The sequence below is a fragment of the Quercus lobata genome, chromosome 2, assembly GCF_001633185.2.
Source record: "Quercus lobata isolate SW786 chromosome 2, ValleyOak3.0 Primary Assembly, whole genome shotgun sequence".
In the NCBI taxonomy this organism is placed as follows: Eukaryota; Viridiplantae; Streptophyta; class Magnoliopsida; order Fagales; family Fagaceae; genus Quercus; species Quercus lobata.
This window is the reverse complement of record NC_044905.1, coordinates 46458876-46472666: the sequence shown is the minus strand read 5'-3', so window position 1 is coordinate 46472666 and position 13791 is coordinate 46458876. Positions and strand designations below refer to the sequence as shown.

The 13791-nt window shown below is 32.1% G+C and overlaps 1 protein-coding gene across 1 annotated transcript in view; it reads right to left on the bottom strand.

Moving 5' to 3' along the window:
- LOC115965323 (transcription factor bHLH35-like) overlaps window positions 1-2387 on the bottom strand; it is a 5381-nt gene extending 2994 nt beyond the window's left edge. Inside the window, exons 1-4 of the mRNA XM_031084516.1 lie at window positions 2109-2387; window positions 1842-2004; window positions 1374-1607; window positions 1017-1217 (exon numbers count right to left, since the gene is read on the bottom strand). Coding sequence (XP_030940376.1) covers window positions 1017-1217; window positions 1374-1607; window positions 1842-2004; window positions 2109-2191 — 681 coding nt within the window. The 5' untranslated portion in view covers window positions 2192-2387. The remainder of the gene's footprint in view (window positions 1-1016; window positions 1218-1373; window positions 1608-1841; window positions 2005-2108) is intronic.
- Between the last annotated feature and the right edge of the window lie 11404 nt (window positions 2388-13791).

The window sequence follows — 13791 nt, the reverse complement described above, 5'->3', positions numbered from 1 at the left end:
AAAGTGGCTATCTTTATCTTATCTTATGGGGTCCTTCCCTCAGAATCTGGATTACGCAACTCATCATTTCCCTAAAATACCATATCACAATCACATAATGGATGATCCACTTTATTAAAGTGTGGTCTATCAGTTTTCAATCCCATAGACCCCACTCTTTCAGCTGTTTCATTTCTTTTCCTATCTCTCTGCGTAATATACTAATATTCCCTAATCAAACAATTAATTTTGATCAAACTAACACAAGGTATCCAACCACTACTATTGTCAGTTATTCTTGTTTTCTTAGATAAACACATAGATAGATCATAAACCTAAAGATTAATTATTATTACAATATTTAATTTCGTTAATACAATTCTAGCAGCCAATCCACCTTTTATGATATTTTAACCAGAAAATTGCTATATTTATGACATTTTCACAATAAGTTCAATATGCCATGTTATTATTAGTTGTTATTAGTGGGAAAAAAAATAGAAGAAGTAATTTTAGTGGTGGGTTTAAATTGAAATCAATAATAACTTACCATTTAAAATTTGTTATAAACATGTTGTAAAAATAGAGATATCATAGAATTTTTCATTCTCTTGTAATTTTAAATAATCTTATACTATTTAATAAATTTTTATTATATTAATATTTTGAACATTTTATCATTACATTATATGTTCTTTTTTTATCTTTCATATTTAAACTAATAATTTTTTTATTTTAATTTAAAAATTATATATATATATATATGTATTAAAAATTAAATAGTAAATAACCATTGATTAGCTTGAAATTTAACTTGTGTAATTATGAAAGATAAAAAAAGAAAATATGATGTAATAATAAATTTGTGAAAATTTGTATTCCATAAAAAGAATTATTAAAAGGTGTAATATTTATATATATAAAATCCTTACACGCTTGCGTGGATAGCAAATCACTAGTTTGTTATGCTAAATGATCAAAATTTGCTTTTCAAAAAAAAAAGATCAAAATTTGGAATATTAAAAGAGAGAGAGAGAGAGAGTTAAAAGCAAGGAAAAGGGACTAACCTCCACGAAGACTGTTTTGACAAGCCTCCCAGAAAAAGCGGTGATGTTTGCAGTAATAATTTTGAGCTTTAAAGATTCAAAGACCTCACAAAGTTTCACCATCGTATCTGTCCTTTTACTACATGTTAGACTCACCACCACAGTTTTCTCTCCCATGTAAGTAGCTCTGAGCTGCACCCCATTAATTATTTTGACCAAAAGTATCAATAATAATAATAATAATAATAATATATATCAAATCCAAAGTTAAATTATTTACTAGTATAAATAAGAACACGTTTTGTCTTGATGCGAATATATGAGAGAGAGAGAGAGAGTTGTACTCACTTCTAGGACTTCAATAGGGGAAATTCTTGAACCCCCAGAATCATAAAATTGGTCAGTTTTCTTTTTCTTTGATCTCAACAAGACAGGTAACTCCAGATCATCAAAGTCATAACCGGGATTTTTCTTCAATTTCCCGGATTCAAGATCCATTATCTCAGCTTGGATTCTTTTTTCTTGGTCGTGCAGCTCTTGGATATAGTCAATTGCGTCCTTGATTATCGATGCCTTATCCATCTATATAAAAATGTCAACCAAAGGATGGAAAATTAAATAAATAAATAAATAAAATTACAGAAGAAAATGGTGCACATTAGCAAGGTGATAAACCGATCGATGATCATAATCATTATTGCCAGTGCACGATAGCATACATAAGAACTACTAGTTTTAATTAATTAATTAATTAATTTAAAGTAGAGTGCATGTGTAGGTGTAGGTGTAGTTTAATTAATGGATGGAGGTACTGACCTTGCTAATATTGGGGACCACCGCTCTAAGTGCAAAGAGTCTTTCATTCAGCTTCTTCCTCCTATTCCTCTCTGACACAATGTTCTTTGAAGCTGCCGATGATGCTGCCCCATCTGGTGAGCTCGAATCATAGTACCCAGAAAAAGCCTCATCCAATCCCCAACTGCCATATCAAAATTAATTAATTAATTAATTAATTAATTGTTGCTATTTGAAATTGAACGAGCAAAAAACCACACAGATATAGTTAAAGAGTATAGATGATACCTATCAAGCTCTTCAGTTTGGAGGAACATATTGGTTTCCCAATAATGTTTGTATTGTTTATATTCTTCACTCATATTCTCCATATATGCCTTTGTGCTGTCGTGGGAGGATAGAATACAACAAGTAGTATTAATAGAAAGAGAGGGAGAGTGGGAATGATTAATTATGATGCTTTCTTGAAATGGAGGTTTCTAGGCTTAAAATATATATATTTTTTTCTTTTTTTCTTTGCTGAGCTCTAAATTGGGCATTTATAGTTGGGGAAAGACTGGGTTTCTTCAGTTCCACGTGGGAAAGGCAAATTCTTCTTTCTATGTTTAATGGTTGCTTCCTAGAAAGATCATTAACCGTCCATTTGAGTCTGAGATGTAAAACATTTTGGTCTACAGGGCCGCGTAAAGACATTTTTACCAAAGAATTATATATATATATATATATATATATATCTTTATTCCAACACGCCTAGTGTGGAGCGTGTGTTGTACGCTCCTAATAATTGGATTTGGGGGTTGCTTTCAACTTCTCCTTTGTCTTTCGATTTGGTTGTTGGGTGAAATCAGCAAAAAAGGTGAGTGCTACACACGCTGTTGCGTGAGACTTCGTATTGTCTTTATAACAAACTTATACGGTTTTCAATGGATAGGGGTGCTTAATTGTTTTTCTAAGCCGCAAATTTGTCGTATCAGGGCCGTTGCTTTAGCATCTTTTATCTTATATAAGTATTACCTCGCTCCAAGTGAAGATGCTTCGCAGTTTGCTCAATGTAAATAGAGTTCTTTTTCCCGGTCGGAGTACAGCGATGACCCAGACCAAAAGTTAAAAAAAGAGGGTCAAAGTTTTGTAGTTCTACCAATTTCAATGGTCATTCATAAAGTATTGCATCTTATACAATATTCTAGATTTCTAAGTATTGCATTGCATGAGATTCTAGTTTTACTCCTACCCCTTTATCTATCAAATTATAAAAAAAAAAAAAACCCAAAATTCGTTATGGCCTAACAATAATTTTCTTAAAAACAAATTCTCAATAAAATAGACCTTTATAACGTTATAGAGTTTTTAATAATACACACACACACATATATATATATATATATATATAACTGAAACCTCTTAAACTCTCACAATTTTCCATGTCAGTACAATATTTAAATAAAATCGAAACCTCTGAAACTCTCATAATTTTTCACATCAGCACAATATTTAAATAAAATTATTTTTGTTTAGTTCAAACTTAACAATGAGTGAAACTCCATCTCTCTACTAAGTCCAACTTAAACTCAAACTCATCATTTTTTTTTATCATTTTTTAAAAATTATTTTTTTAGTCCAAATTTAACAAGGAATGAAACTCTATATCTCTAACAAGTCCAACTTAAACTCAAACTCATCATTATCATTTTTTTAAAACAAAATTATTTTTGTTTATCCAAACTTAACAATGTGTGAAACTCTATCTTTCTAACAAGTTTAATTTAAACTCAAACTCAAACGTTGATAAAAAAGAAAAAAAAAAGAATAAATCCTATATTAAGATTATCCAAAACATGGCTTTATTTGGATAAATATAAAAGTCATCAACTATTGATAAAGTTCAACTTCTTAGGATAATAGAAGAATTCTATTGCAACTTCTTATAAAACAACGTAGTAATTAAGATGCTTGGTAGGCATCATTATCATTTTTTTAAAACAAAATTATTTTTGTTTAGTCCAAACTTAATAAGGAGTGAAACTCTATCTCTCTAATAAGTCCAGCTTAAATTCAAATTTTGCGAGGTTAACCATGAACACTACAAAAAACAATGCAAACCCCAATATTTTTTTTTTCTTTTTTAAAAGCCAAGTAAAGGTTTGAGCTCTTTTTATGTTATTTTCTTCTCCTCTACTTTGTTAATATATATATATATATATTATGGTTTTTCATATATTTTTTAAAATGTAATTTTTGTACATGATCTACCAAACTCTCTTTAGCCCCTTTTTTACAAGATAAAAAAGCTTGCAATAATTGAAATTATTCCTTTGAATGTAACCTATCTTTCTTTTATATTTCTCTATTGTTTAGTTATATATATTTTGTTTTGTTTCAATAATTTCTAAGAGGTGAATAATCTGATTCTCTAATATTTTTTGGTCTTTCAACCAATGGCTTCTTCATCAAATTGTAACATGAATTGAAGTCATACAAGAGCAAATCATGCAACGATGTAGTTTCTTAATCAATTTAAGTTTTTATAAAATTATTTTAGTCTACCTCATAAATAAGTAGGTTCCCATGCATAGTACGGGTTAGTGACTAGTTAACTAGAAAATGAAAATAATTTATAATAATTTTTTTTTTTGAGAAGCTAATTTATAATAATTATAAAAGCAATGTTGGATATAATCTCTCTCTCTCTCTCTCTCCTCTTCTCCCTCTCTCTCTTATATATATATATATATATTATCTTATATATTATATATATATATACCAAACCTCTGGCCTCTCCACAATTTTTCACATAAAACATTATTTAAATAAAAAAAATATAAGTATATATAAAAAAAAAAAAAAAAAAAAAAAAAAAACATAAGATCTATACATTATTTAAACCATTTATATTTTTGCAACTCTACCTATCCTACTAAAACACTACTAATCCTATTAAAAGGTAAAAACAACATCTAAACCCCATTATCTCTCTCTCACTCATAAGCTGTAACTGTCGCCTACAGTTCTATCTCCCTCCAGGTGACATGTTTATACATCTTGGTGACATATATAACCGAAACTTCTGGCATCTTCACAATTTTTCACATAAGCATTATTTAAATAAAAAAACAAAAAATTAGTATAAAAAAAAAAAAACCATAAGATCTATACATTATTTAAACCATTTATATTTTTGCAACTCTACCTATCCTACTAAAACACTACTAATCCTATTAAAAGGTAAAAACAACATCTAAACCCCATTATCTCTCTCTCACTCATAAGTTGTAACTGTCACCTACAGTTCCGTCTCCCTCCAGGTGACATGTTTATACATCCGTGACATGTTTATACACTGTAGAATGAAGCTTTGACCAAAAATAAGATATTCTGCATTTTGGGAAGCACATAGTGGTAGAGGTATTATAGCCTCACTTACAAATTCCTTATTTATAATATATGCTTCTATATATTGTCGATTTTTTTTTTTGGTTAGAATTTTTTCCTACTTGGCAAATTTTTTGTTAGATTTTTTTTTTCTCCTGAAATAAATTTCTGAATTTTTTTTAGTATAGGGTTAACTGTTTGTGTGTGTGCGCGCGCGTGTGTGAACGTATTGGTTGGTGTAGAGTTTGATTTGAATTCTAGGTTTCCTGCTATTGCAATTCACTCGAAATTTTTATTGTAATTGAAAAATCAAAGTTCTATTTAGGGTTTAATCTAATGTAGAATTGTAGATTCTCACATTGTTTGGCTAGGGTCAGTGGTGAAGTCAGGAATTTTGAGTTTTTTTTGGGGGGGGTGGTCAAACTATTGTGTCAAGATAAACTCAAATCAAAACCATAATGTTACAATTGAAATCTCATATGAGTTTTTTTTTTTTTTTTGCTGGATAAAATCTTGAGAATAGAAAATTTCAACCAAATTGCATATATTATTAATGTTAAATGATTTAAACCCATTAATAGAACTTGACATCGAGCTAAAAATTAGGGGTTCCACTATTTACTCAAATAACTTACTATCTAATTATTTTATTCTATTACAATTGTATATTAACTCAACTCTAAACTCTCTCTCTCTCTCTCTCTCTTCTTCTTCTTCTTTTTTTTTTTTTTTGTGAGAATGATTACTAGATTGTTTGATCAATGCTTTTTTTTTTTGGGGGGGGGGTCACTCCTATTTTTTTCATATAATCTTTAAATGTTTATAAAATATACCTATATTTAAAAAAAAATTAAAATTTTTGAGGGGCCAAGGCCCACCCAAGCATTCATGTGGCTCTGCCACTAGCTAGGGTTACATTGCAATTGATGATAAGTATATGTGAATGTATGTATGTATGCTTTGGGCTAGTGTGCATATATATATATATATATATATATATATATATATATATCTAAAAAAAACAATTGAAGGTTATTAAGACACTGTAACGTTAGTCTAAACTTATTATAGACTTGTTGAAACATATGGAATTTTTTTTTTTTTATTTTAAATCCACTTACAATAGTATTGAAAAAATGTTTTAATACAAAAATATACATATTAATATAACGGTGGAAATGTTTGTTTTTTCTTTTTATGTTATCCACAGACTAAAATGGGTCCCCTTTAATCCATTCCAAAAAATCACATATATATTTGGTAACGAGCAGATCAATTTATTCCCAAAAAAGAAGTGTATGTTTTTTCCTTTTTTGGGGGAGGGGAGGGGGGAGAGGAAGGATAATTTTATAGAAAAATTACTCAAAACAATAACATTATGGGTGCAATACATATTAGAACATAAATAGTATTCGTTATGGAAGTGAAAGATGAATACAAATTTTTTGTACCACATTTTGTGTTCCACCAATCACAATTTGTCATGTGTTTATTTTATTTTATTTTTTCCATTTTAAACTTTGGCTATATTATAAGGAAGGTTAAACAAATACATGACAAGTTGTGATTGGTGGAACATAAAGTGGAATACAAAAAATGGTATAGGGGATTTGTATTCATGAAAGACATTGTGTAAATCAAATTAGAATGAAACTTGTAGCTTTTTATGCGTTGTGTAACATCCTTGCTGAAAGACGGTTGATATGGGCAACAATTAACATGTCCATTAGGGAGCAAATATTTATGTTTTACACATCATTTGTCATAATGTGAGGTTTCGTGTAGCTGGTAGTCGATTCCATAAATCAACTAAGACTATTCGTCGATATTTCAGGATTGTCCTTAAAGGGGTTTTGAAATTATATAGATAACTAATAAGACTACCTAATGAAGATACACCCCAAAAATAAGGAACAACAGAAGGTTCTACCAATATTTTAAGGTAAAGATTGGGACTTGCTGAAAGTTAGTATATTTTTATAAGATTTTATGAAGTGATTGAAACATGATATTTGTCATAAATAGGATTGTGTTAGAGTAGTAGATGGTGTACATGTTTGTGCATCTGTGCCACTTGAGACACAAAGAAGGTTTTGTGGTAGAAAAGATGGAACAACACAATTTGTTAGTTGCCATTAGTTTTAACTTGAAGTTCACTTATGTCTTGGCTGGATGGGAAGGCAGTGCACATCATTCTCTTATTTTAAACAATGCACTCACTAGGTTAGGGGGAATTACAATTCCCGAAGGTGTTATAGGAAAATTTTAGGTTTTTGTTAATTTTTTTTATCAAAGATTTATGGTGATTTTGTTTTTATTTTTTTACCATATGTAGGTAAATATTATCTTGGTGATGTTGGGTATGGTAATAAAAATGGAATTTTGTCTCCTTATCGAAATATTTGATATCATTTGAATGAGTTTAGTGATTGTTCATTTGAAAATGCATGTGAATTGTTCAACCTCCATCACTCTTTCTTGCAAACTACCATTGAGCAAGGGTCTGGAGTCTTGAAGAAATGTTTGAGTCTTGGATGCAGAACAATATTGGTCATTTGAAACACAAGTGGAAGTAGTTTTAGTATGTTGTGTCATTCATAATCACATTATGGGGGTTGATCCTAGTGACTATCTTATGAAAACTGTAATTAAGTAAGTAGAACCTAGAACAAGAGACTAACAACCATGTATATGTCGGGACCTAACTCAAGAAAGTAGAGAATGAAATCTTAAAAAAGGGGAAATATGTCAAGTCACATGGAATGATTATATATATATAATAGAGAATAGTAGACTTGTGTGATTAATTTTCATTTATGGTTGAAGCAATAGTCTGTGGTTGATGGTGTTAAGTAACATGCTAAAAATTGGACAAAATTGGCAAATGCCCTTTTCGGGCAAAAAAAGCAGCATTATGCCCCTTTTCCCAAACTAAATAGGGAAATGTCTTTCTTTTGAAACTCGATTTTCTCAAAATTAAGTTAAGCCCTATAGTGGCATTTTTAAGGGGCCTATAATGACGTTTGAAGGACCTATAGTGGCGTTTTGGAACTCGAGCTCCTTGAACTTGAGTTATAGGTAAAAAAAAAAAGAAAAAAAATTGCATGTAACACGAGTTCATGGAGCTCGAGTTCCAAAACGTCACTATAGGTTTTTAAAATGTCACTATAGGCTCCTTAAAATGCCACTAGAGGGCTCTAGAATTTTTTTTTTTTTTTTAACTCGATTTTGAGAAAATAGAGTTTCAAAAGAGGGGCATTTCCCTAATTAGTTTGGGAAAGAGGGCAAAATGCTGGATTTTTTTTTTGAAAGGGGCATTTGCCCATTTTTTCCGCTAAAAATCTAATGTGTAAAGAGAATTATATTTATTTGGGTATTTCTAGGTGGCTTTATGTTGACATTGTAGTGTGATGTAAGAAAAATTATGTTATGTTAGGTTGTTTAACTTAACATTAAAAAAAAAAAAAGGGTATGTTTTCTAGTGTAATACTTAAGGTTGTTTTGATTTTTAACTCCTTGAATATTATGTGTAAAGTTTACATGTTATTCTCATTGTTAGGTTTTACGCTTATATCTAGCAATGTTGAAAGAAAACAAGGGGAACAAGCAAATTTGATGGTTACTACCAATGCATACTACCATTCTTCAACTCCTTACCGAGGAGGTTAAGAAAGGAAATAAGCCATCAAATATTTTTAAGGCGGGGTCATTTGCAACAGTAGCAAAAATTATATCTGAAAATTTTGTAGTAGAGTGTCACCTCAGTTTCATTGAGAACCAATTCATACATTAAGGACCATGCAGACTACCATCCTAGAACTTCACAAGAAAAGTAGATTTGGATGGGATGACAACTTAAAGATAATTATATGAGATGCCAAAACATATGAGGAGGAAGTTACGGTGAGTTTGGTTGTGAATCTATAGTTGCCTCTTGCTAATATAGTTTATATTTTATGCTCTTGCTAAGTTTAGTTTGAATGTGACTAAAATTGGTTTTACCAATGCTTCAAATGTGAAAGTAGTTTATAGAAATAGACTACATTTGATTGAATTGTTTGTTTGTTTTTTTTTTTTTTTAATTTTTTAGTTTTTTTTTTTTTATTTTTTATTTTTTTATAATAGTCTCATCGCAAACATGATGAATATTTGAACAAAATGATTAAAACATATGATGAGTTGGCACTTCTTGTTGGTAAGGATATGACAACTGGTAGTTTTGCTAAGTCTTATACTGATATTGAGGCAAAACAGGAGACCCTTGATAACATTGAGAATATTACTGATAATGGTAAGGATGTTATGGTGGATAAGTGTAAGATGTTGTAAAATCATCCACCATAGGTTCTACCATGTCAAAGTCTCGTAAGAGAAGCCATGCACCTTCCACTGATGATAGAATTTATAGTGATCTATCTGAGCAATTGAAAGAAATTGCAGTGGCCTTGAAAGCTATCAACCAAGGGCCAAATGATTTCAATCATATTTATGCAAAGGTGATGGCCATGGCGGTGGAGGGATATATTGATGATATGCTTGCAAGTGCCTTTGACCACTTATGTGAAAATAAGAAGGTTGCAAAAGCATTTTTGGACTTGTTGTAGACACCGCATTTTGCACCCCTTACGACTCGGGCCCTCGTTCTCCAATGATGGTAAAATTCTAAAGCCCAAGGTTGGTTTAGGGCCCGATTAGATTGGAATTGACTTGAGAAAGTTTTTTATGGAAAATATAACTCTATTATAAGCTGAATAAAACTATTTTTGGAAAATAAAGGCCATGGAAACCCAAGGGCATGCATATGTAGAGACGCGTATGCGTACGCATGCTCTAGACCTGTGTATGCAAGCTTTATGCATGCGTACACATACACGGGCATTCGTACGCATGCTAGGGTTTTAGAAACTATGAAAAACAAGTTTTTTGCATTAAAATTGAGGTTTGGAATGAATCCCACGTCATTTGGGAGCCGTTTCAAACCCCCATTTTCTCAATATAAAAAGCATACATTGTACCTTTTCAAAACACAAAGAAAATCCTAAGGGAAAACACAAGATTCATTATAAATAGTGAATCAAAAAGAGTGTTTTTCACAAAACAATCTCAAGTCAATATTTTTTTATTAGGATCTTTTTTTGGCCTTGATCTTCGAATTTTAAGATTACTAACCACTTTTGTATTTGATTGTGAATAGATTGATGGAGGGGAACGGTCAAAATCAAACTTTGAAAGCTTTGTGTTTGAGGTATTGAGTTCTAACCTTTTATTTTTCTTTTCTTCGTTTTAACATACATATGGGCTGCGTACAAAGGCCTATGTATGCGCACGCATACTTTTGCCTAGAAAACCCTAATTTAGTCCTGTTAGCCTTTTCTTTTGTTTTCTTTCACGTGTTTAGCCTCTGTTTAATCTCTTTTGTTCTGTCCTTGAGTTCCTATCTCTCTGTTTTATCTTGTTTTAGTTTGTTTACCTCTTTGATGCTAGTTAGGGTTTTTGATTTGTTTATTTACATGGACATGCATATGATATGAACATGCATTAATGCATAGGTGTTGTGGTGGAGTGAGGTAAGTCATGCATTCATATGAACATGCATTTGGAATATGTTGTTTTGATGATGAGTGTGAGTATGTTTGTTTAGATGATTTTAGATGCTATTATATGTTTGTTTAATCTTACCATGTTTATGTTTCTGCCTTTATTTGATATATACATGTTGCTGCCTTGGATGAAATATGAGATGAGATGCATGGTGAGATGTATGTTAGGGTTTCAATGCTATATGTGATGTGATGTTAAGGTGTGGGATAGGACAAGATGCATGTTAGGGTTTTGGGATGATTGATGCAATGCTGTATGCTAGTATGTGAGTGAGTTTAAGATGCAATATTGAACATGTCTTTAATAAGATTAACATAAGACACAATGCGTAGAAGCCGACCCACAGGTCGGGTGGGTTAGGTGCCTAACACCTTCCCATCTCCATACCTAAACTTCAAATCCATACTCTGGTAGTAAGATCAGTTCTTCTATATAAGGGCACTATATATATGGTTCCTAGACCTAAACTAGGTGGTGACTCCTTTTCTTTTCTCCACCACGATCCACTCAACCGAGGCATACTCCCCCACCCTGCGCTTGCGCCCACAGTGGCAACTCCACTAGGGATAAAGAGTTTGATTTCAATGTGTCCTATTTCTTAATCTTAATAAAGGCTTGTTCAATACTTGTTTGCACACATTTCACTTATTTATTTTGTCCTTTTTACCCCGGTTGGTGATGGGTGGGTGTGGACATAACGGGGGGGAGTTGCCACCTAGTTTTATAATGGCCTAGGAACTGAATATAGTGTCCTCTCGAGAAAGGACTTTTTGATCTTACTACTAGAGTATGGATTCGAAGTATAGGTACGGTTTTGGGAAGGTGTTAGGCATCCAAAACCGCCCAACCCGAGGGTTGGTTTCCACTCATTGTGTCTTATGTCTTAACCTTATTAAAGACATATTCAATATTGTATCTATACTTACACACACACTAGCATACATCTAAGCATACAATCATGGCATCATTCATCTTAAAACCTAATCGTTCATCTAGCATGGCATCTCATAATACAACTTAACATGCATCTATCATGGCATCTTATAACAACCTAGCATTCATCTAGCATCACATCATATTAACCTAGCATTCATCTAGCATCATGTCATCATATCAAAGGCAAAAGCATATAAACATTAAATCAAGGCAGAACAAAGGCAGCAAACAATCATTGTATCATCAAAGGATCATTGAGAAAAATTAAGAATGCAAACATGCTTATTCAAATCACCATATCATGTTCATCAACCTTAAACAAGATTATGTCACAAACAAATGCATGTACATGACTTACCTCACTTACCTTACTACATCAAAGCACCTATGGCATTAATGCATGAACATGTGAATGCATGTTCATGGTATCAAAACAAAGAAGCCAAAGATAAACCCTAATTTAAACATGTGAAAGACAAATAGGCAATAAACATAGAATATGGACTAATATCTATAAAAAGGAATCAAAACAGAGGCATAACATGTGAAACAAGGGAAGAAAACAAAAAGGAAAACCTAAATTAGGGTTTCTGGGCAGCAGCCTGCGTGCGTAGGTCAAACGCGTGCATACGCATGCTTGACTTGTGTGCGCTTGAATATGTAGGCTTACTTAAAAACCCTAGCCCAGAAATGCAGCAAGCACAGAAAATAGAGCAAACTTCAAAAAAATAAATCTAACAACCTAACATGCTTAGAAATACAAAGGCTATCTAAAACTAAGTTATGTAAACATATTAAAACACAAAACAAGTAAAGAAACAAGATTAACAAAAAGATTAAAACAGAAAAAGAGTTTACAACTCAATAACTCAAAACGAAAGCTCTTGGGCTTGATTTTGACCGTTCCTCTCAGTCAAATCTATTCACAATTAAAAAAATAGTGATTAGTAATCTTAAACTTGAAGATCAAGGCTAGAAAATGTCTCAATCAAAAGAAAATTGACTTGAGGATGTTTTGTGAAAAACTCCTTCTTTGATTCACTATTTCTAATGAATCTTAGTGTTTTCCCTTAGGATTTTTGTGTGTCTTTTGAAAGGGTACTATGTATGGTTATTTATATTGTGAAAATGGGGGTTTGAAATAGCTCCCAGACGATGCGAGATAAGTTTCAAACCTCAGTCTTTAATTCAAGAAACTTGCCTTTCTAGTTTTTGGAACCTTACATGCACTTACAGGCTTGGGCCTGCATGCACATGCATCATGGCCACGCGCGCAGGTTGATTCCTGCATGCACAGGTCGAGGATTTCCTTGGCTTTACTTTTCAAAAAATAGATTTATTTGCCTATTAAAAGTTATATTTTTCATTTTAACATTTCTCAAGTCAATTTAACATCTGATTGGACACTAAACCAACCTTAAGTCTTAAAATTTCAGCATCATTGGGGAACGGGGGCCCAAGTTGTAAGGGGTGCAAAATGCGGTATCTACAGTGGGAAGATAAATATGCTCCACTCGGCCAAAGTCTTTCAAAGTTCATCCCACCAACTCACAATTTGTGCCATTGCCTATCATGGGCTTTGAGTATGTTAACGGTTTGCCACCAATCCATAAAGGTCCACTTAGGCCCTTGGTTGGAATCATGGCCCCCCTTGTCATAAGTGACCTACTGATCTATCCTTTTAGCTCTAGGGAGCCTACCCACGCTTAAAGAGATCCTAGATCCTATCAATAGGAGGGTACCCTTTTATATCTTTGTTTGTTCAACAATATATCTTGTGTTCACCTATTTCTAAAGGACAAAATAAAAGATGTAAAAGCGTGAGTATGACCAAAGAGTTATGGCATACCCTAAGATATTGGGATATAGAAGAAAAGAAGCTCTCATATATAAGAGGCTTATCCCAAAAATCCAAAGGCATATCTTAACTTGAAAGGTTCATAAGACCATAGCCTAATCGCTATCATAAGCCTAAATCAAAAGACCTCTTGAAAAGGAGAACCTTGGGCCTAAGGTAGCAAGTATGCTATGGATTTAGCATCCAATATCCTACAAAGCCAATATG